The sequence below is a fragment of the Impatiens glandulifera genome, chromosome 6, assembly GCF_907164915.1.
Source record: "Impatiens glandulifera chromosome 6, dImpGla2.1, whole genome shotgun sequence".
NCBI classification, from domain to species: Eukaryota; Viridiplantae; Streptophyta; class Magnoliopsida; order Ericales; family Balsaminaceae; genus Impatiens; species Impatiens glandulifera.
Window position 1 is genome coordinate 31,895,279 of NC_061867.1, and position 24,697 is coordinate 31,919,975.

At 30.2% G+C, this 24,697-nt stretch overlaps 1 protein-coding gene across 1 annotated transcript; it reads right to left on the bottom strand.

Moving 5' to 3' along the window:
• Positions 1-2,933: 2,933 nt before the first annotated feature.
• On the bottom strand, positions 2,934-3,404 carry LOC124943504 (agamous-like MADS-box protein AGL62). The gene has a single exon (XM_047484003.1). It carries the CDS (start codon positions 3,402-3,404, stop codon positions 2,934-2,936), a length of 471 nt encoding a protein of 156 aa, XP_047339959.1.
• Positions 3,405-24,697: the final 21,293 nt, after the last annotated feature.

The window sequence follows — 24,697 nt, forward strand, 5'->3', positions numbered from 1 at the left end:
AATTTAATGAGGTAATTATTTATTAATAGATTTAAATTAATTTTATACAAATTGGGATAAGTTCACATTAAATTAATTGATTCTTGTAGTTTATCAAGTTGTTTTAATATTTTGTATAACGCCGACTCTAATAGAAAACTGTTTGACATATTTTATTTACCATCGATATTTTCGAAACTCTTCAAATCACAATGCATTAACTTTTTACCTTTTTGTAATTGTTTATGTTGTTATATTTTGTGCATATGTATATTTGTTTCAAGAATTCTCTATCTTGAACTAATAGGTTCAAAAAATAAGCTAATTTTATTCCTACACTCAATGTTCTTGTACTTTATGTAATTGTTCATATAATTGTTCTTGTGTGAATTATATTTTTTGACAGATAGGTAAATAAAAGTTCGTGTACATTTTATACGTCATTATATCACTGTCAAAACATTTCTGGCAAAAAATATTATATTAGCTTAAGTGTACTGTTAATAACATTTGTTTCAACGATGTAGAACTATTTATTGTGTTGGAAAATACTTAAAAACATTTAAGCTTCGGAAAATTGAGTCACTTCAAATTATAGGTCTCAATTATGTGTCGGTACATTTGTCGTATATGCGGAACAAAATAATATTTATTTATTTTTTTTTTTGTATGTAATGCGTTTTCAATTATGATGTCGAACATTTATGAATTATTTATATTTATTCATCATCAATTTAAAGATTCAATTATTTAAATAATATTAATTATAGTTAATATTATTAGATATTAAGAAATTCATTTATTCTGCATCTTATTATTTATATAAAAATCTAAAGGTAGGAAAGATTGTAAACCCATTAAAAGATAAGAACATATAAATAATTACAATGTGACGAATTTGACATGATTTTGACGATTCTTCACGCATTAACTTTCTAATTACATCCATAATATTTGTTAATGTCTTCAATAAATTAATCTCTTTAACATAGTTTAAATAAAAACACATTAGTCAATATTTGATTTGGTTTTATTGTGTGGATTATTGATGAAGAGAACTATGTCAAGTTGCAATTTATTTCAAACAAATTTTGTATCGTCGCTAACATATATTTGTATTGTTATATATATGTGAGAAACTTTCCACAATTTTCCAATATTGTTTGAGATAAAAAAAAAGCAACAAGGAAAGATGTCATCTTCTTCCTCCAATTTTTATTTTCGAAATATTCCAATAAAAAATCTTATATATTAAACATTTAAGATCGACGAATATAAATCCAAAATATGGTTTATTCAAATTTCGGTTGTTTGTAGAAAATAATTGGATTTTTTTTCCAGCGAGATTGTAAGTCACAAGTTCTATTCAATTTTGTCATGTTCTAAATTCTCAATCTTTTAGGCCGGATGCATCTTCTAAGAGAAGGGTAACAGTTCATGCATGTATTTGAAGAAAATAAGAAAAAAAAAAGATGAAAAAAAGTTACTTTGATTGTTCATATATGTTTATGTTGATAAATATGACCCTTTTATCAGCTTTGTATACACAACCAATATATATATATATATTGGTTGTGTATACCAATATATATAATATATATATTGGTTGTGTATACAAAGATGATAAAGGGGTCATATTTATCATCATAAACATATATGAACAATCAAAGTAACATATATGAACAATCTTTAAACTAATATATGAACAATCTTTAAACTAATATCCTATATAAACTTTATTTAGTATATTATTATATATATTTTTAATTCAACCTACTACTAGAGAGTTAGAGAAATAGTTTGAAAACGATAAATCCTACCTCATACATTCTTCAATTCTTAGATAATTGTCTCTTCATCGTTCATCATATAAATTATTGATTCTTGAAATTTATTTATTTCACTTTATTGTTTCATTTTGTTGTTATTTCCGTTATTTTCTTGTTACGTTCTAATTTTATCTATTTAGTAGTTTGTGTTTTTGAACCAAAAAAATTAGGATATTAGTTTAAAGATTTTTTCTTGCAAAATAATAACTAATTAAAAATATTATCCCTTTTTTTAAAATACAAATAATTTGACAGAAGATGCAGACAATCTTGTAAAAATGTTTTAAATAACAATTTTATTGGAGAAGATTATGGAAATTACTATTGATATTATTAATAAGTATTTTTTTTTTATGAAAGAAGATTATGGAAATAACTTTAGATGGATATTAATATGGAAAATGAGTAATTGTGCTTTTGCAAAGATTTTATTTATTAATTTATAATTGTTTACACTCAATTGGAATTACATTATTATTTTAAAATAAGGATATTTATTGATTTAATTCCTGTTTTTGAGCACTACTTATTTCGACTAGAAACTGATGCCTCGTCAGTTAAAATCCTATATTATAAAAACATTGTTCAAAACGAATTTCAAATAATAATTGAATCATATCTAATTAATCAAACTATATAGTCTCACTATAAATCCTATATTATAAAAACATTGTTCAAAACGAATTTCAAATAATAATTGAATCATATCTAATTAATAAAACTAATTAATCAAACTATATAGTCTCACTATCCTCTTATAATATAATTAAAGAAGGATGATTGGACCATATATTTTTATAATAAGAATTGTATTTATTGCTTTTTCACTTTGAACATAGAGTTGTGCTATTACAAAAAATATTATATACAGTACAAAATAAGTGTAAATTTCTAATAATTTGATATATTATTTGATCCAAACTAAAATATAAAAATAAACAAATCATCAAGAAAACTACTTATATAAAATAGATGGGGCATAAAAAGTAAAAGATTGATAACCAAATTTTAGAACATTAGAAAAATAAAACAGAAAAAGAAAACCAATTCTAGAACCACTAGGCTCTTAGACTACTAAAATGAAACAAAGTCCTAACCAACATATTTTAACAATTAATCATGCAATCATTCGGTCAACATCTTCATTTTTTTCTGCTCTTCAAAAAACATTTTTAGCTCTTCTATCTTATCCTTCCTCAAATGTAACTCGGTCAAGCTCATCTCCTCAGAGGATTGTTCCCACCATCTTTTCTTAGCGTGGTTAGTCATATCTAGTGACAGTTCTCGTTGTTGTTCAAGTTTGAGCATATCTTCAACATCTGCTATTCGAGCTTCAATCTCTCGAACACGTAAATTGTTTTGTGCCTCTAAGAGTTCATGGGATATTGGATCAAGTGTTTTCAAGGGATCAAGGCCCATGAATTGATCCAATATAGAATTTACACTGGGGTTGCCATAAGAGAAAGCTTTTCCACTTGGACTAAACATGACTACCGCTAGCTCACTTCCACAAAGAGTGGAAAGCTCGTCAGCTTTCTTGAAAGCGCTGAACATTCTCTTCGAAAACGTTAGCGAACTATCGGTATTTTTAATCATCTTAATCGAAATATTTTTCTCTATAGTGATATCTTTTTTTTTGATGGGATACATTTCAAAGGTTTTTGAATCATATATAAAGGGATTGAATATATTATTTAGTTACCAAAAACAATATGTCATTAAATATAATTATTAAATTGATATATTTCTTATCTTTATCACAAATATTTTATTGAGGTAATGTGAAATTAGATTTTCACAATATTGAATTAATCTTAAAAAAGGACATTACACCAAAATTGTTAGTAAGAGTTATTACATATTTGTGGCGCATTTTGTTATTGTCAATATTTTTAAAATCCCTTTAGATATTAAAGAAAACTAAAATAATATTAAACATCACTAAATATTAAAACTAATTGTCAAATAGAAAAGATCGTGTGGGTTTTATACGCCGCTGTATAACGCCAATAAAAATATTCTATCAATGTTATTCTATCGCTGCTAATGTTGTTTTAGATGTAAACGACAAAAGATTAACATTGATAAAAAATGTTACGCCATAAAATTCTAGAAAAGTTTATGCAATGAAAGATTTATGGGTAGATAAATTCCTTATTTGCACCTAAATTAGTGCATTTTGATGTTTGAAATTTTTAATTACATCGTGAATACGGTTGCCATCTATTTTGTCGTCAAACTATAAATATATTCCTTCTAAATGAGTCAGTATGAATAAATTAATTTGTTAATTGGATCTTGTTGTGAGAATATGGCTACAAATGAGTCAAGCCGAGCTCAAACCAGATTAAGCTCGCCTCAATTTAGTATTTATTAGCTCGACTCGAGCTCGAACTCGACTCGACTATTTACCTACAAGTTTGGCTCGACTCGAAAGTTTGAAAAAAAAAAAAATTTCAAACTCAAGCTCGAACTCGAACTCAAACCAAATTTATTTTCAAAATTAAAATATCAAACTTTCATACATATTCAAAATTTAAAACATGATATTTCAAAATGAAAATATGAAACAATCATAATTATTCAAAATTCTAAAACATTATAGTCCAAAATATTAAATCACCCTCTATTCAAAATTCTAAAAATAAAATTCGAAAATCAAAGTACAAAACTATATAAATTGTTTGAAAATTCAATATATTAATCTTTTTTAACTCATGTTCTTCAATCATAGCATTCGTACAACTACTCATGTATTCAATAATATGAAATATTTAATCTTAAAAAAATATATAAAAAAATGTTTAAAAAAATGACTAAAATTTAAGTTATTTTAAGAGGTAGATACCGACAACAAAATTTATGTTTATAAATTATGAATTAGATTATGAAACTATAAATGGATATTAATATGGAGAATGAGTAATTGTAAAGATTTTATTATTAATATAATTTTGTTTACATTCAATTTGCATTATTTTCAGGCTTCATCAGCCATTCATTATTATTTTAAAAATAAGGATATTTATTTATATATTTGTTATTCATATGAATGTCTGTTTCTTGCTATGCCATGAAACAAGCCGGTCACCTAGGAATTGACATGTTCTGCTGGTACTTTTTTTGTCAATCTTACAACCTGCATAATCTGCATCTGAATAACTCGTTAGATTAAAGGACGAGTCTTTTGGATACCACAGACCGACATCAGGTGTGCCCTTTAGGTACTTCAATATTCTCTTTGCGGCTGTGTAGTGAGATTGTTTAGGATTAACTTGGAATCTTCCACACACACCGACTGCAAATAGAATATCCGGTCTACTCGTTGTCAAGTATAGGAGAGAACCGATGATGCCTCGGTATGCGATCTGGTCTACCGATTGACCCTCATCATCTTTGTCCAATTTAATCGATGAACTCATTGGAGTAGCCGCTGAGGAGCATGTGTCCATTCCAAACTTCTTTAGAAGCTCCTTGGTGTATTTGGGTTGACTTATGAAGGTTCCTTCTTCGAGTTGTTTAACCTGAAGGCCTAGGAAGAAACTTAATTCTCCAATCATACTCATTTCAAACTTGTTAGTCATCAGGGTTGAAAACTTATCACACAACTTAGGATCGGTTGAGCCGAAAATAATATCATCTACATAGATTTGAACAAGTAGGATATGTTCCTTCTTTTCAAATTTAAACAACGTTTTATCCACCGAGCCGATCGTGAAATCATGTGCGATCAAAAATGCGGTTAGTGTGTCATACCAGGCTCTAGGTGCTTGCTTTAGACCGTATAAAGCTTTGTTTAGCCGGTATACATGGTTTGGAAATTCAGCACTTTTAAAACCGGGTGGTTGTTCAACATATACCTCTTCACGTAGGTCACCATTCAAAAATGCACTTTTAACATCCATTTGAAAAACCTTAAAATTTTTGAATGCAGCAAAGGCTAGAAAGATCCTAATAGCTTCAATCCTAGCTACAGGGGCAAATGATTCTTCAAAATCAATGCCTTCTTCCTGTTTGTAACCTTGTGCCACTAATCTGGCTTTGTTCCTTGTGACCAAACCGTCTTCATTGAGTTTGTTTCTAAATACCCATCTTGTTCTTATGACCGGGTGATCTTTCGGTCTAGGAACTAGGTACCAGACTTTGTTACTCTCAAACTGGTTTAGTTCTTCTTGCATTCCCAAGATCCAATCCGGATCTGACAATGCTTCATCTATTCTTTTCGGCTCAATCTGGGATATAAAAGCGGAATTAAAGTATTCCTCCAGAAGTTGACCCCTAGTTCGAACAGGTTCTGAAGGATCACCTATAATTTGCTCAGGAGGGTGTTTAGTGTTCCTTTTGAAATTCGGTTCAGGGATGTCTACCATATTACCGTTTGTTTGATCAAGGCTAGACATATTGGTAGGCTGAACAGGATTGTCAGACCGACCGACTTCCTCGGATTGGACCGAAGTGTCAGCTTCCTGTTGTGGAACAACTTGATCAGGCTGGGTTTCAATATTACCCATCTGGTCATGGACAAACTGCCTGAAAACCGGAGTTTCATCTTCACTATCAGAGTGGATATTGTTGTTTTCCAATCTGTTGTGTAGATCAAAGCGTGATGCAGTATTACTTTCAACCAATTCATCGAAAACAACGTGAAGTGTTTCCTCCATGGTTAAAGTTCTATTGTTATACACTCTATATGCCTTACTTACTGCTGAGTAACCTAACATGATCCTAGTATCGATTTTTGCATCAAAAGCAGAAAGATATGTTTTACCATTTATATGAATATAGCATTTACAACCAAAAATCTTGAGGTACTTAAGATTGGAACCCTGTTAAAATAAACTTCATACGGTGTTTTGTTATGAAACTTGTTAATCAGAGACCGGTTTTGTGTATAATATGCAGTGTTGATAGCTTCAGCCCAGAATTTCTGAGCAATGCCCGAATCGGCTATCATGGACCGTGCGGCTTCCTTGAGAGTCTGGTTTCTTCTCTCGTCCAGGCCATTTTGTTGAGGAGTCCTAGCACTAGACAACTCGTGTCTAATGCCGAATTCATCAAGAAATGCGGTTAAGGTACTATTGGTAAATTTGGTACCTCGATCACTTCTAATGCTATTAATGCGAGTTGATTTTTCATTTTGCAAACGTTTAAGAAGTATGATCAGGTTTGATGCGGTTTCACTTTTATATGGTAAAAATATTACCCATGTAAACCTAGAGTAGTCATCAATAACTACCATGGTGTACAGCATACCTCCTAGGCTAACGACCTGAATCGGTCCAAATAAATCCATGTGTAAGAGATCTAAGCATCGGCTAGATTGGATATTTCCTTTACTCTTAAAGGTTGACCTAGTCTGTTTACCCATTTGACATGCTGAACAAACCTTTTCTTTGTTAAATACTATGTCAGGAATACCTTCTACTAGCTTTTTACCGCGAATGTAGTTTAAGGTTTTCATGTTTAGGTGGTTTAGTCTTTTATGCCATAACCAGGTTTGATCAGTCTTAGCTATCATGCATATAGGGTGTTCTACCTTAGTTTTCCAGTTTACCTTGTAAATATTACCTAATCTATTTCCAGTTAGTAGTATAATGTCTTGAGAATTCTTAACTAAGCATGCATGTTTAAGAAATTCTACTGTGTATCCAGCATCACACATTTGACTAATGCTTAGCAGGTTAAAACGTAGATTTTCAACTAAGAGTACGTTATCAATAGTTAAGTTACCATGGACAATCTTACCCTTTCCCACAGTTCTACCTTTTGAGTTGTCACCGAAGGTAATTAGAGCACCGGTTAGCAGGTTGTTGTTCCCGGTCATATGCCTGGAGCAATCGCTATCCAAGTACCATTCAGAGTTTCCTAGCCGTTTCATTAGATCCTGCAAAAAGTACATATTTACAACTACTTGGTACTCACATTCACTTGGGTCCACATGCGATTAGTCCCTTAGGTATCCAAACCTTGATAAACCGGACAGCCTTCTTTGCTAAGATTTTAACCGTCCTTTTGGCACTTGGTTTTGGATATCTCGGTTTCTCTACAAAAGCCTTAAATGAGGGTGATCTTTGGTTTGACCTATGCGGTTGACGATTGGCTTTCCTATTTTTGAGAATGTCGGCTTTTCTTTTCTCAGGGTCAAGCCATTTCTCAGAGTCGTTCGGACCAACGTAGTTGTATTTTAGCTTTTCTTCCCTATAGTATGCGGTCAATTCCTCTTCAGCGTCTAGGAAGCTTTTGATGAATCTAATAAGAGGAAGGTTACTCCTTGTAAATCTTATTTTTTCTACGGGTTTTTGGTCTTTGGAGCTATCCTTTGTATATCCTAAACCGAACATACAAAAAGGGTGTCTGTAATGACTACACATTTTCTTTACCATATCACTAGATCTCTTATATGCGGCCATCTTATACTGGAGTCGGGCATTTTCCTCTTCAGTCAGTTTTCTAGCTGGTTCACTAGGTTGTTCGGTACTAAGTGGTGGTTCAGGTTCTAACCTTGTTTCTATGCTGGGTATTTCATCAGGTTTTATGACCTCTGGTTCGGTTACAACCAGTACCTCTGGTTCTATCGGAATGGGTACTATAGGGTCGGTTCTAAGGTTGAGTTGCTTAGGTAACATGGATAATAGGTTCTTATACTCTTCTACCATGTCATTCAATGCATTATATAATTCATCTTTAGTAAATTCTTCACAAAGAGAGTCAAATACCTGTTCCTCGTTTGCCATGAGACATGTGAGTTCATCATCACTGTCACTGTGAGCCCATAGACTTCCCCCATCATCGGTTATCAGTACTTTCTGAATCTCACTTCCTTCACCGGTTTGTTGATAATTGTTTTGGTTATTTTGATAATCCGGTTTCCGGTCATCCCTTCTCTATTTTCTGCATTCCCACATGAAGTGACCCAGACAGTTACAGTTATAACACCTTACATTGGATTTATCACCATAGTAGTTTTTTGTTGGTTGGCTTCTCTTTATGAACCTCCCAAACTTCTATGCAAGCATAGCCATGGCATCCTCGGTGAACTATTCGGCGGTTCTAATCGGTGCAGGTGCAGGTGCAGGTGCCGGTGCAGGTGGTTCTGTAGATGTGATTAGTGCTCTGGTTGATGTTGAGGCCGAGACTTCTTCTTCAATCCTAGATCTCATTTCGAACTCATATGCCTTAAGATCTTCGAATACATCGTGTAGTTTCATCTTACGTAGGCTTTTCGATTCCCTCATTACCATTGTCTTTATGTCCCATGCACTTGGAAGAGATCTCAAAGATTTCATGATGACCTCTTTGTTGTCATACCTCTTGCCAAGAGTTGCTAGCTCATCTAGCACACCAGTGAACCGGTCACTGTACTCTTTCATTGTTTCTCCCGGTTTCATTATGATGCTTTCAAACTTCTGAGTAGCTACCATTATCTTGTTTTCCTTGGTTTTTTCATTTCCCTCAAAGATCTGAATAACCGTGTTCCATGTCTCCTTCGCGGTTTTGCAATCTCTGATCTTGCAGTATGTGTTTCTGTCCACACTGTTGGAGATCCGGTTTCTAACATGATTATCTAGGTTATTTCTTCTCCTGTCTTCAGCTGTCCATTCTTTTCTGTCCTTATCAATAAATATCGGTCCTTCGGCCAGAATGGACTCCATCTCATCATCCAAGGTGATTAAGTGTAGGTGCATGCGTGCCTTCCAGTTGGCAAAGTCATCACCTTCTAGCATTGGAGGCCTATCGAAAGACATGCTTGCTTGAGTATTGAAACTAACTGCTCTGATACCAATTGTTAGGATCTAGGTTGCCACTGGAGGACCGGGGGTTGAGCCGGTTAGCGGGTTTCACTTAACGGGTGGTGGTTAATCCTGTTAGAGATTAACACCGGGGTTTCAATACTACACAAACTGTCACAAACCCTTGAACTAGGTTCAAGCGCGGAAGAGGTTTGTTTCAGGTTGAAGCAGCACACTTGTATAATAGGCAGAACCGGTTTCGGATGATGAAGGTTTGAAAAATTGGTGGGTCGGTATTTATAACCTGGCGGTCCGGTTTGAATAGAGTCAAATAGGTTAGAGCGGTGTCAGTCGGTTAGAAAATGGAACCGGTAGAAAGTAAGTAACAAGACAGATTTTATGCATGTTCGGAGATAAAGCTCCTACGTCACCCCTTCCTCTCGAAACCACGAGAAGGATATTCACTAAAGAATACAAATACAATCCGATCGAGACTTATTTCCTGCTCGATAACACTCTTACAATTTACACCGAAATTGTAAAGCACACTTCAACTTTAGCGCTTAGGCTTTTTCTAGAAAGAGAACACAATCTTATCACTTGTAAATTAATTGCTCGCTGTGTCACTTGTGTCCCGCATTTGCTCTTCTTCAGCTGCTCTTTTTATAGATGAAATATGCCAACGATCATATTTCATTTCCTTGAATCTGATTGGCTGAGCAGAGATGCAGAGGTTCAGTGATTCAGACCCTGCGGTCATCTTTTCAGACCTGACGGTCAACCTCAGACCTGGCGGTCAATCTCACAGGCTTTGCAGTCTGTTCTTCCGGTGTGTAAGACAAACCTGCTAGGTTTGTCTCTTACTCAATGTGGACACTGTCTATTAAACAGTTGTCTGTACTTGGAAGATCTTCTTTTCTGACTTATCCCGAAGTGGAAAGATACTGTAGGACTGTCTTCTGCAGCCTGCAGACTTTCCTCAGACTTGTATAGATATGGAAGTGTTCAGTCTGTTCCTTTGGTATCATACTCAACAGATACCTAAATTGTCTTCTTGTACTTGGTCGGTCATTTGTCTTTACCGAATGGCTTCCGGTGTGATTGGTTTAAAACCATCAAGTTCTTAAATGCCTTGTTTACTAATGAGTATCCCAACATGAATCCCTCATCTGCCTTAAAATCAAATGCGATCAAATAAACCATTCCATTGTTATGGATAAAACATTTACACCCAAATGATACGTGGCACTCTTCCATTAGAAAGCCTCCGTTGTACATAGCAGGTTCTAAGCACAAGGATCGTGGCCGTACACCACTGGTAGTGCGCCGAATATTCCATTAGAAATGTACCTGCAAAACAAGTAAAATGAGGAAAATTCTCTTACGTGGCATTCGTTGGTTGGTTGCATATGGTTGTTGTACTGATCTTCACTAGAAAGTGGAGCAGGAATAGGGTACAACTATAGCACGTGGGTAGGAGGGTGCTAGCTTCAAACATACTACTTAAGTTTAGCATTAAACGTATTTCAGTTATACTGATTGTGAAAATCAGTCTAATGAAATTAAACATCCCCGTCTAAAAACAGAGTCCATTAGACCGCCTGGTCTAATGGAATTAGACTTACGTCTAATTACAATCACTTCAGACTAATTTGAAGGAGTTAGACTTACGTCTAACTTTCACCAATTTGACTACACGTCTAATTGTTACAAACCATTAGACTGCACGTCTAACTCCACTGAGTTAGACTACACGTCTAATTCTGGTTCTACCTCAGACTAATCTGAAGGAGTTAGACTCACGTCCAACTTTCACTAATTAGACTACACGTCTAATCATTCATTAACCATTAGATTGCACGTCTAATTCCACTGAGTTAGACTGCACGTCTAATTCCGGTTCTACCTCAGACTAATCTGAAGGAGTTAGACTCACGTCTAACTTTCACTAATTACACTACACGTCTAATCATTCACTAACAATTAGATTGCACGTCTAATTCCACTAAGTTAGACTGCACGTCTAATTCCGGTTCTACCTCAGACTAATCTGAAGGAGTTAAACTTACGTCTAATTTTCACATTCCAATAGACTACACGTCTAACTCCGCTGAGTTAGACTGCACGTCTAATTCCAAATATATTAGACTGCACGTCTAACTTTTCTAAGTTAGACTGCACGTCTAATTCCAAATATATTAGACTGCACGTCTAACTCTACGAGTTAGACTGCACGTCTAATTCTGTGCATTCATTAGACTGCACGTTTAACTCCGCTGAGTTAGACTGCACGTCTAATTCTTTGCATCTTATACAAAATCGGTCTAATGAGCCTCATTAGAACCATGTCTTATGAAATATGATTTCGATACACCTGCATTAAAGCGCATAATTCATTTCATCATCAAAATTCCAATGGTTAAATTATTTCAACACTTAGTCAAAATAATTTGACCCAACACAACCCATAAAGTTTCCCAACATGATTGTAATCATGTTGGACAACTATTTAGATCATGTTTGATTAAAATTAAAATTTTCAAAATTAATTGAAATGTTTGAGTTATTGATTTGATCAAAACAAACAGCTAGTGTTCTTATTTTGGTATCAATCAAGTATATATAGTATAAGGAAGTTATTTGATAACTCCTTAGTCCTTACACTTTAAAATAACTTTAAAATCAAAAACTCAATTTTCATCACAAACTATTTTAAACAAATTGATCATCATTCAGGTCGATTGATACCTTGAGATGATGATCAATATGTTCCCAAGATCTTTGTGAAACTACTCAAGCTCTTAGATTAAATAATCATAGTTAAAAAAATGAATTAAAAAAACTACACTTCGTTCTTGAGGACAGAGACTCATTAGCCTAGGACCGAGAGATCCGATCGAGGATCCTTGGTCTGAACCGAGACCGAGGACTCATAAAATCGACATAGGACCGAAGTTCTTGAGCTAAGATCGAGAGATTCGACCGAGGATTTTCACTTAGGACTAAGACTCCTTAACCCTAGGACCGAGAGTTCTAACCCTAGGACCGAGAGTCCTAACCCTATGATCGAAAATCCTAACCCTATGACTAAAAGTTCTAACCCTAGGACAGAGATCTTCCTCACCCAAGACCGAGGGACTTAGCCTAGAGCTAGCCCACGATAAATAGGTTTTTACACCTAGACTAGTAAGATTAGCCAAGGACCGAGAGTCCTTAGCACCTCGACCGAGGGAGTTCAACACTCCAACCAAAGATTCCGAGCCTCGACCCGTACCGAGGATATTTTGACCTCCACCGATAAAAACGAACCCTAGGCTTAGGACTCTGGTCTTAAGGTCTGTTTGGTCTTAAGGTCTGTTTGATTACAGTTTTCAAAATTCAAAATTATTTTTATAATTTTTGGAATTCAAATTATTTTCTAAAAATCCCGAAAAAATAGAAAATGTATTTTAAATATTTTTAGGATATTCCCAAAAAATATTTTAACAAATTCTTGTTTGATCTTTATTTCTAAACCCTAATGACTTTAAAAATGACTGATATTCTTCGGATATTTTCTCTCTAGTTATCATTCGCAACAAATATCAGTATTTAAATATTATCGTTTCAATATCTTAAATAACGCTAAAACCTAAAAGCATGACTAGGATTAGAAGAATAATAAATTAAAACTCAAAAGTTATACAACCGATTTTCAAAAGGAAACTTTATAAGTAGAGACCGTTTTTAAAACTAGTATAGAGAAAGAAGCGCGAAAGCCCTTTTCCGAGTATCACAAAATTACGAACTAAAATAAAACTCTGGTCTATACGTTTGTATACGTATGTAAAATTTTATTGATTTAAAAAAAATCAATTGGCGACTCTCTTTCAAAACAAATAATGTTTTAAATTAATTATGTTAATTAATTTAAATTAAATGCCCATGAATGTTTGGTATAATTGAAATTGGAATTTAAGGGATTAATTTCAATTTGAATGTACGTTAAACCATTTTATATTAAGAATTAGGATTATAATTTAGATCCAATAGTTATAGTTGTAATTCTCAATTTTACTTTTCTTATATTGGAATTAGAATTTTAATATTTATTATTTTTATATATTTTTTTTAAACAAAATATCTTATTAATTTATTAATTACCATGTTATTATCTTAATAATATAGATAATTAAATTATAATTTTTTCAAACTTAGAAGTTGAAAGATGTTACTCCACCAATGTGGTCCTGCAAAAAGAATTGACATAAATGAAATCTGATAACTGAAAAATTATTAGGTTTCTGAAATTAACCAAAGATAATTCATAATGTATTCACGATAATGGATAATTAGAATAGTGTTCTTTATTTATATAAGTTTAATTTATACAATGACCTTTCAATTATTTAAGATTATATAAAATTATATTAAATTTCTAATTTGACCTATTACAACTCAATAACTAGGCATTCCTAGCATTATATAAATTATATATATAATTCTTACATTCCCCCCTCTAGATGAATATCTTTGAGATTCATCTTGCTTTTAAGATCGTAAACAGCTTTAAACTCCAATGGTTTAGTGAAAATATCAGCCTCTTGCAATTTTGAATACACATGTTCTGGTCGGATGAATCCTTGCTTGAAATTGTCCCGAACAAGATGACAATCAATATCGAAATGTTTTGTTCTTTCGTGGAAGACTGGATTCTCTGTAATGTGAATAATAACCTTGTTATCACATCTTATGGGTATAGGCAGTTTGTAGTGTGTGTGGAATTCTTTGAGCAGAAATGATATCCATTTTAATTCGCATACTGTTGTCACCATACTACTGTACTCAACTTCTGCATATGATCGAGAAATAGTCACTTGTTTTTTTGTTTTTCAGGATATCAAGGCTTCACCGAGTTTGATACTGTATCTTGTAATAGACTTGCGTGTATCACTACACGTAGCCCTGTCTTCATCTGAAAAAATTTCAAATAAAATGTTATAATTACTAGGATAAAATAACCCCAATGATGGTGAGCCTTTAAGATATTGTACAATCTGTAAAGCTGCCTCCCAATGTATATTTAACAGGTTATGCATAAACTGACTCAATTGTTGTACGCTGAAACTTACATCAGGACGAGAAAATTCAAGTATATTAATCATCTGATTAATCTTCTGCTTTTTTCTGGTTCAGCGAATATTAAACTATCAGAGTTACTCAATTTTGTTCCTTTAATCATAGGGACATCAGCTTGTTTACAGCCCGTCAATCCTGTGTCGTTTAAAATATTCAACACATATTTGCATTGGTTAACAAATAAACCAGCTCTAGTTCTGTAAATTTGTAATCCCAAAAAATAATTTGCTTTGCCTAAATCTTAAATTGAAAAACTGATATTAAAATGTTTTTGAGTAGTTGCATGGAAGTTTGGATTGATACAGCTGAAATGAAAGAACTACATATTTGAGTTACCATCTCATTTATTTTTTTGGTGGATTATCTGGTTGGAGAAAAATCGTCGAACTTTCAATGATTGTGGTCGTATGAATCGTATCATTCATAATACTATTATTATGATACTTTTTTAATTAGTTCAGAAAGTCGGTAGAGTCTATTAGGGAGTTAATCGTTTTTTAAGAATTTATGAGCTCGATAATTTATTGAGTACCATTTTTTCTGGTTTTTATTTTAATGTCATTCTTTATCGTTATGCTTAAGCAATTTTTTTCTTTTTAATATACATGAACCTTTTTGAAAAAAATAATTTATTTTATTATATATTGTATATTCTCATTTATTATATCCCTCATATATATTGTCTAACCCTAATTCATTAGTCACCACCACTTGATATATATTCTCTAAACATAACTCCTCATTCGTCGCCATCTCATCAATATTCTCTAAACTTAATTCGGTCGCCACCTCATCCATATTTTTTAAACCTAATTTCTCATCCACCCTCCTTATATATATTCTCTAAACATAATCTCTCTATTCACTAACCTAATCAAATAATCTCTCTACAATCCCTCATGTCTATTCTCTTAACCTAATCCTTCAGCCGCCACCTTCCTCCCTCCCTCATCTTTATTCTCTTAACCTAATCTTTCAGCCGCCACCTCCCTTTTTCATCTATATTCCCATATAAAAGAGCCTTTAGCTGCTCATCTCCCGTCCTACCATCCACCTAAAAAATGAGACTAATGATCTAATCTCGTCATTTTTTTCCTCTAGAGCTTCGATCTATCTAATCTTGTTATCTCTAGAGCTTATTCTTTGTCAAGACTTGACACCCTCTAAGTCTTGATCTATTTTTGTCGTTCGACACCTATTTCGAATTCAAGATTTATCTTTGTCGTTCAACATCTATCTTTGTCATTAAACATCTTGATTCAAATTTTGTTTTCAATTAGAATATTCAAATTCAATATGTGACAATAAAAGATATAAGAAAATCAATTTCGGTTTGAATTAGAATTATTCAAAATTTGAATCGAATATGAAATTTGAAATATGATCGGTTATATTAGAATATATTCATTTCGGTTCAATTTTCGAAATGTCTAAAAAAATAAAATTTGAAGAAACAAAACCGACGAACTAGAATAACCTAAAAATTGATTCGATATACACTCATAACTACATTAAAAAACTTTTATTAATGTTATTATATCATTGTAAATGTTGTTTAGATGTTAACGACGATATAATAACTTTAATAAAAGAAAATTGTGGCATAAAATTATAGGCAAGTTTATGCTATGAAATATTATGAACCCATAAATTCCTTATTTGCACCTGAATTAGTGTTGCATATTTTTAATTACCTTATAAAACTCTAAAATTATAATCCTTCCAAATGATTAAATATGAACAAATTCATTTGTTGACGGGATCTTATTGTGAGACATATTAACACCTATAAAGATAGAAAAAACTTTTAAATTCCTTTACAACTAAAATATGATAAATACAAGCAATGTGTTGCATAAATGACATTTTGTATCCTTAACCCAACAACGACATCTATAATACTTGTCACGTTTCGATTGTGTTTGATCAAATTACGACACTTTTGTTAGATTGCTAAATGAATTTCCTCTCATTGCTCTTCAGTTGGTTCACTATGATCACTCATTCCCTTAGAAATTGTTTACTCTCTTAAATGTCGACCATCATAATTGTCATATCGATGTAATGGGCAAAATCAATGGTATAGATGATGAAAAAACCTCGTATGCTACCATGTTCTTCAAGACCGATCTATTGTTTACCTCTAGGATGGTGATTTGAAGGTAAAATGTATCGTCGATTCGTTGAAATTGATAGTCGTTATGATAAAAAAGAGTTCTGAAACAAGGGAATTGAAATTTCTTCTAACAATGCAAGTTTGTCTATGCTGTTATTTTTATTTATTTATCTTGTTGTTTCCTTCTATTGAGAGTACTAGATCTTTATATCGTATTAGAGTCATTTGATTTTCAAGGAAGTTATTTTCTTCAAGATGAAAAAGATGAAGACAAAAGAACATATCAAGGTAATCTTCCAAAATTTGGGGAAAACATTTAAAAAAACTTAATCGTGAAGAAATTTTTCATTGAATTATTCTTCTCCGAATTCACCAAGAATGAGAATCGAAAAGAGACAATGTATTGATCCACACTATATACATAGTGAAGAGATTTCAAGTGCATCCCTATTTTCGACAGTACAAACAAAGGCGAACTATTTTCAATAGAACACAAGTGTTGAACTGTCATTGACAGCAAAGATGAAGACGAGATTCAGTGATGGGTTTCGAACTAAATTAGAAGATCCACAAGATGTGACACTCAATATGAGATACTTTGAAAAATGATTTATTTTATGGTCATGTCTTGGATATGCAATGGCCCCTAATCCGCATAGACCAGAAGACCATATTACCAAAAACAAATATGATTATCTCGAAAAGTATATTTCTTTCATTCGTCCTCTATGATGATTACAGAATCTTAATGAGCCTAACCAATTTCTAATTGGAATAGGAAGATTTTTTTTTAATTGATTCTTTTATCACATTGCTCGATTTTATATCATTGGTAAAATTCATTTCTAAATTGTAACCACATCAAAGCATTTATGGAATAAAATCAAGTATAAGTATGAGATAAATTATAGGCCAACTAAATACAACCTAAAGAAAGATATATGTAGGACTAAACAAGCTAATCTTAATCTTGAAAATCATTATTATAAATTTAGATGATTGAGATATACATGTGACAGGAGTAAACAAGATTTTGTAGACTTTAAACTAGAAAAAAACAAGTAATAATGAATTATAAGGAGAACAATATGCTTCTTTTTATTATGGGTTTAAATTATTTTTTTTTTTAATTTGATAGATTCAATACTAGACATGGAATCAAAACATCTATATACAAGGCAATTATAATAATTCTTAATGTTGAGAACAAGAGAAACATAAATATGTGAACATAACACATATATTTCATCCATGTTTATGAAGAAAAGTTCCTAAAAAAATCTTAATAAAAATAAAACTAAAGATGTGAGGCAATGAAATAAAATACAGATATGTAAACATTTCAATATGAAAGGTCATATTTAAGGAATGGTGATACAGTATCGTGAGGTACTCTAAATAGTAGACAAACAAGAGAAAGAGAAGACATGTTCATATACACTAATGCAATGTATTTTGATTAAGAAAATGAAGCAGTAAAGATTTAAAAATTCAATAAAAAGACATTCATAATGTTAAGGAAAGAAATGAAAAACAACAAGCACATCTAAAGGAAAAAGAGATTGCATTAATATTAACTTCGGTGCAAGTAAGTCGTCGAATTCAAAAATATCATATCAACTATTTATGAAATTAAAAATGAGTTTAAATTATCTTAAAAGAAAAATAAATTTTTGGCTAATTGATTTATGGACAAGATATGTATTAATATAAACCTTCTAACTGAAATAAAAAATATTTATCTACGATATGGTTCAAATAAAATAATAAATGAAACAAGAAATTTGGTGTTAGTGACAAAATTATTTTAAAGGATGTATTATATTTACCTGATTTTAAATACAATTTATTATCTCTGGTTAAACTGATTAGAGATGAGAAAATAAATTGTATTTTTTTTGAAAATAGTAGTGTTAGGCAGGATCTTAGTTAGAATTTCTCGTTTGAACTTAAAAAAATGATTAATATGATGTAAGAAATTGGTTTAATACTAATTTTCCTTTTGTTAAGGATGGTTACATGCTTATTTTTCCACTAGCACAATTATGACAAAAATATATTTTTGAATAAATCATATAGATCTTTGGGTCCTTATATGTATCTTTCATAAAAACACTTTATAGGTAAACTATTATTAATGATTATTTAAGACACACTTGGATTTTTCTTCTAACTAATAAAACTATCATGTTCAACAAAATTCAAAATTTCATTTTTCTAGTACAATATCAGTACGACAAGACAATTAAGAAAGTGATAATTAAGAATGGATCTTAATTTTTAATTTGAAATACAAAGGGTTTTTTTTAACAAATGAGAACAATTCATCAAACCATATGTATTTATACACAACATTTGTCTATAATATTTTGATAAATAGAATGCCCACATTAATCTTTAATTATAAATTATATTTTTATGTATTACATGAAATTGAAACTTACACTATGTTTAATTTTGTTTGGATGTTTATGCTATATGACTATTACATATCCACAAAAATCAAAGTTTGAGAATAGAGAGATTAAGTGTGTATTCATAAGATGACTTTCAAACAAAAAAAAATGTTTATCTATTGTATAACTTTAATTCGGATGAAATAGTTACATCTATAAATGTTACTTTCTATGAAAAAAATTTTGTTTTTAAAGAATTTCCAACCATCACAAATTATGATTACATTACGTTGTCTTCTAATCGTAATAATATTTCTAATAAAGTAACATCACAAACAAATTATAAATTTACTTGTGATACTAAGTCTAACTTTATTGGAATAATTTTTTTTCCAAATGATGATACATAAATGATGTGATGCAAACTTGTTAAGGCCAATGGTAAATGATACCAAATTTGAGAATAATCTCAAACTCTTTTAGAGATCCATCTAAATATCGAAGGCTAATTGGTGAGTTTTATACTTAAACAATATACGTCCATATATTTTATATGTAATACAACTTTCTCAATTTATGCATAAACCACTCGTATCATTGGAATTCCGTTCTTTATTTGATAATATATCTAAAGTGAACTGTTTCAATGGTAATTTTTTTATCTTTTCAAAACAAGACATAACTTGAAACATATTCAGATTCATATTAGACTCTATAAACCAAAAGATTTATTATAAGTTTTTTATTTAGCTTGGTTATTACGTTATAGCATGAAAAATTAAGAAACAAGCAACAATTTGTAGATTTTCTGTTAAACGAAAATATTGAAGTTTAGTTACAATTCTGTGAAAATTAAAATTGATATTTTACATTTTACATTTTAAAAGATTTAAAATATTAAATTCATTTACCTATTTCATTATATTGTGATAAGTAGTATATATATTTCAAAAAATTCTATTTTCATTAAAAAATTATTTAGATATTGATTGTCATTTAGTTAGAAATCAATAAATATAAATATATATATATATATATATATTTAAAACATGAAATGACTAGTGACTGATATTTTACTAAAACACTTTATTTTCCATAATTTGAGATTTTGATGGTCAATTAGATGTTTATCTTGAGTGGAGAATATTGAGATAAATATCATGATTAAGTATTATATTTAAGTTCTAATGATATTTATTTATTTTGTAGATAGTTATAATTGTATTTGTAGAATAAGAAAAAAATATTTTAATAAGTTAGATTGTAATTTAAAATAAAATAAGATAGTTCAAGGGTTAAAGTGATATTTTTATATCAAAAACATTGTCTCACTTTTGTTTTACTAAGAGCAATAATAATAAACAGTTCAATTTTGCATCTTTTTTCTTGTATTGAGGATTTTATTTAATTTATAAGAGATCTCTATATAAAATATTAGATCTCTATAATGACAAAACATCTAACTTCATTCCAAGATGTGAAAGGCAAAGATACATGAGAAAGGTTGTCCCACTTCAATACATCAAAATGTTCAACACAAAATTAAAGTCTTCTCCTCTTGTACTTTTTATTTACTTATTTTTCATTTAAAAATTGAGTTGTGCCTTCGAAAATTAGTGATTGTACAAAAACAAATATTATTAAAAATGAATCTAAGCTTTCAGTAATAATAATGATCACTTGATATATTATTTTAACTTAAAATAAAATATAAAAAAACATTAAAAATACTAATTAACAAATTCTAATAAAGTTTGACACAAACTAAAAATTAATCACTTGTGGACTAATTTGGTTTACACTAGTAAGGGCTAATAAATCCAATGAATTCTAATTGTGTGGGGCCATCTTTAACCTTTTTTGTTCTTCGAATACCATCTTAAGCTCTTCCATACTAGAATTCCTCATTGGTATTTGGAGTAAGCTCATTTTATCAATTGGTTTCTCCCACCATTTTCCTATAGCATGGTTAATCATATCTAGTGACAACGTTTTCCCACATTTTATCTCAAGTTTGAGGATTTCTTCACCATTCATTATTTTAGCTTCCATCTCTTGAATACCAGAAATATATTGTGCTTCAATGATTTTAAGTGATGTTGGATCAAACACTATTTGGGAATCTACACCCAAAAATAAATCTAATATGGCATTTAAAGTAGGATTTCCATAAGAGAAGACTTTCATCGATTTTGTCCGGATCCTCTTTTTCTTCCGAAAAAAGGGAAAGAGAAGTATCTTCTATGGTGGATCCCTCTTGTTCCTACCCTTCGTTGAACAAAATTAGTGCCATATCTATTCCACACATGACACGTAGTAGAAAGTTCACTTACCTTTTTTTAAGACACCAGACTTTCTCTTCGAGAATACTACAGAACGCTTAGCCCTATCTTCAATTCACTTTATCGGGATTATCTGGCGACCTCTACTTGATTTTTTGGCCATAACTATCTTTCTCTATGGTTTGTATATCTTTATCACTCTCTTTGTTGATATACTTAGGTTTCACATATTTTTGAAGATTATAAAGGGTACCAGTTGAAATTTATTTACCAAATAATAAATATGTCATTTAATACATTTATTACAATAATATATTTCTCATCTTTTTCATAAAGAATTTAATGAGGTAATTATTTATTAATAGATTTAAATTAATTTTATACAAATTGGGATAAGTTCACATTAAATTAATTGATTCTTATAGTTTATCAAGTTGTTTTAATATTTTGTATAACGCCGACTCTAATAGAAAACCGTTTGACATATTTTATTTACCATCGATATTTTCGAAACTCTTCAAATCACAATGCATTAACTTTTTACCTTTTTGTAATTGTTTATGTTGTTATATTTTGTCCATATGTATATTTGTTTCAAGCATTCTCTATCTTGAACTAATAGGTTCAAAAAATAAGCTAATTTTATTCATACACTCAATGTTCTTGTACTTTATGTAATTGTTCATATAATTGTTCTTGTGTGAATTATATTTTTTGACAGATAGGTAAATAAAAGTTCGTGTACATTTTATACGTCATTATATCACTGTCAAACATTTCTGGCACAAAATATTATATTAGCTTAAGTGTACTGTTAATAACATTTGTTTCAACGATGTAGAACTATTTATTGTGTTGGAAAATACTTAAAAACATTTAAGCTTCGGAAAATTGAGTCACTTCAAATTATAGGTCTCAATTATGTGTCGGTACATTTGTCGTATATGCGGAACAAAATAATATTTTTTTTTGTATGTAATGCGTTTTCAATTATGATGTCGAACATTTATGAATTATTTATATTTATTCATCATCAATTTAAAGATTCAATTATTTAAATAATATTAATTATACTTAATATTATTAGATATTAAGAAATTCATTTATTCTGCATCTTATTATTTATATAAAAATCTAAAGGTAGGAAATATTGTAAACCCATTAAAAGATAAGAACATATAAATAATTACAATGTGACGAATTTGACATGATTTTGACGATTCTTCACGCATTAACTTTCTAATTACATCCATAATATTTGTTAATGTCTTCAATAAATTAATCTCTTTAACATAGTTTAAATAAAAACACATTAGTTATTATTTGATTTGGTTTTATTGTGTGGATTATTGATGAAGAGAACTATGTCAAGTTGCAATTTATTTCAAACAAATTTTGTATCGTCGCTAACATATATTTGTATTGTTATATATATATGAGAAACTTTCCACAATTTTCCAATATTGTTTGAGATAAAAAAAAAAGCAACAAGGAAAGATGTCATCTTCTTCCTCCAATTTTTATTTTCGAAATATTCCAATAAAAAATCTTATATATTAAACATTTAAGATCGACGAATATAAATCCAAAATATGGTTTATTCAAATTTCGGTCGTTTGTAGAAAATAATTGGATTTTTTTCCAGCGAGATTGTAAGTCACGAGTTCTATTCAATTTTGTCATGTTCTAAATTCTCAATCTTTTAGGCCGGATGCATCTTCTAAGAGAAGGGTAACAGTTCATGCATGTATTTGAAGAAAATAAGGAAAAAAGATGAAAAAAAAGTTACTTTGATTGTTCATATATGTTTATGTTGATAAATATGACCCTTTTATCAGCTTTGTATACACAATCAATAAATATATATATATATATATTGGTACACAACCAATATATATATATATATATATATATATATATATATATATATATATATATATATATTGGTACACAACCAAAATATATATATATATATATATATATATATATATATATTGGTTGTGTATACAAAGCTGATAAAAGGGTCATATTTATCATCATAAACATATATGAACAATCAAAGTAACATATATGAACAATCTTTAAACTAATATATGAACAATCTTTAAACTAATATCCTAAATAAACTTTATTTAGTATATTATTATATATATATTTTTAATTCAACCTACCACTAGAGAGTTAGAGAAATAGTTTGAAAACGATAAATCCTACCTCATACATTCTTCAATTCTTAGATAATTGTCTCTTCATCGTTCATCATATAAATTATTGGTTCTTGAAATTTATTTATTTCACTTTATTGTTTCATTTTGTTGTTATTTCCGTTATTTTCTTGTTACATTCTAATTTTATCTATTTAGTAGTTTGTGTTTTTGAACCAAAAAAATTAGGATATTAGTTTAAAGATTTTTTCTTGCAAAATAATAACTAATTAAAAATATTATCCTCTTTTTAAAATACAAATAATTTGACAGAAGATGCAGACAATCTTGTAAAAATGTTTTAAATAACAATTTTATTGGAGAAGATTATGGAAATTACTATTGATATTATTAATAAGTATTTTTTTTTTTTTATGAAAGAAGATTATGGAAATAACTTTAGATGGATATTAATATGGAAAATGAGTAATTGTGCTTTTGCAAAGATTTTATTTATTAATTTATAATTGTTTACACTCAATTGGAATTACATTATTATTTTAAAATAAGGATATTTATTGATTTAATTCCTGTTTTTGAGCACTACTTATTTCGACTAGAAACTGATGACTCGTCAGTTAAAATCCTATATTATAAAAACATTGTTCAAAACGAATTTCAAATAATAATTGAATCATATCTAATTAATCAAACTATATAGTCTCACTATCCTCTTATAATATAATTAAAGAAGGATGATTGGACCATATATTTTTATAATAAGAATTGTATTTATTGCTTTTTCACTTTGAACATAGAGTTGTGCTATTACAAAAATATTATATACAGTACAAAATAAGTGTAAATTTCTAATAATTTGATATATTATTTGATCCAAACTAAAATATAAAAATAAACAAATCATCAAGAAAACTACTTATATAAAATAGATGGGGCATAAAAAGTAAAAGATTGATAACCAAATTTTAGAACATTAGAAAAATAAAACTGAAAAAGAAAACCAATTCTAGAACCACTAGGCTCTTAGACTACTAAAATGAAACAAAGTCCTAACCAACATATTTTAACAATTAATCATGCAA

Excerpts from the sequence above, each read along its gene's own strand:
- LOC124943504 (XM_047484003.1), bottom strand. The coding sequence starts at position 3,404 with ATGATTAAAAATACCGATAGTTCGCTAACGTTTTCGAAGAGAATGTTC.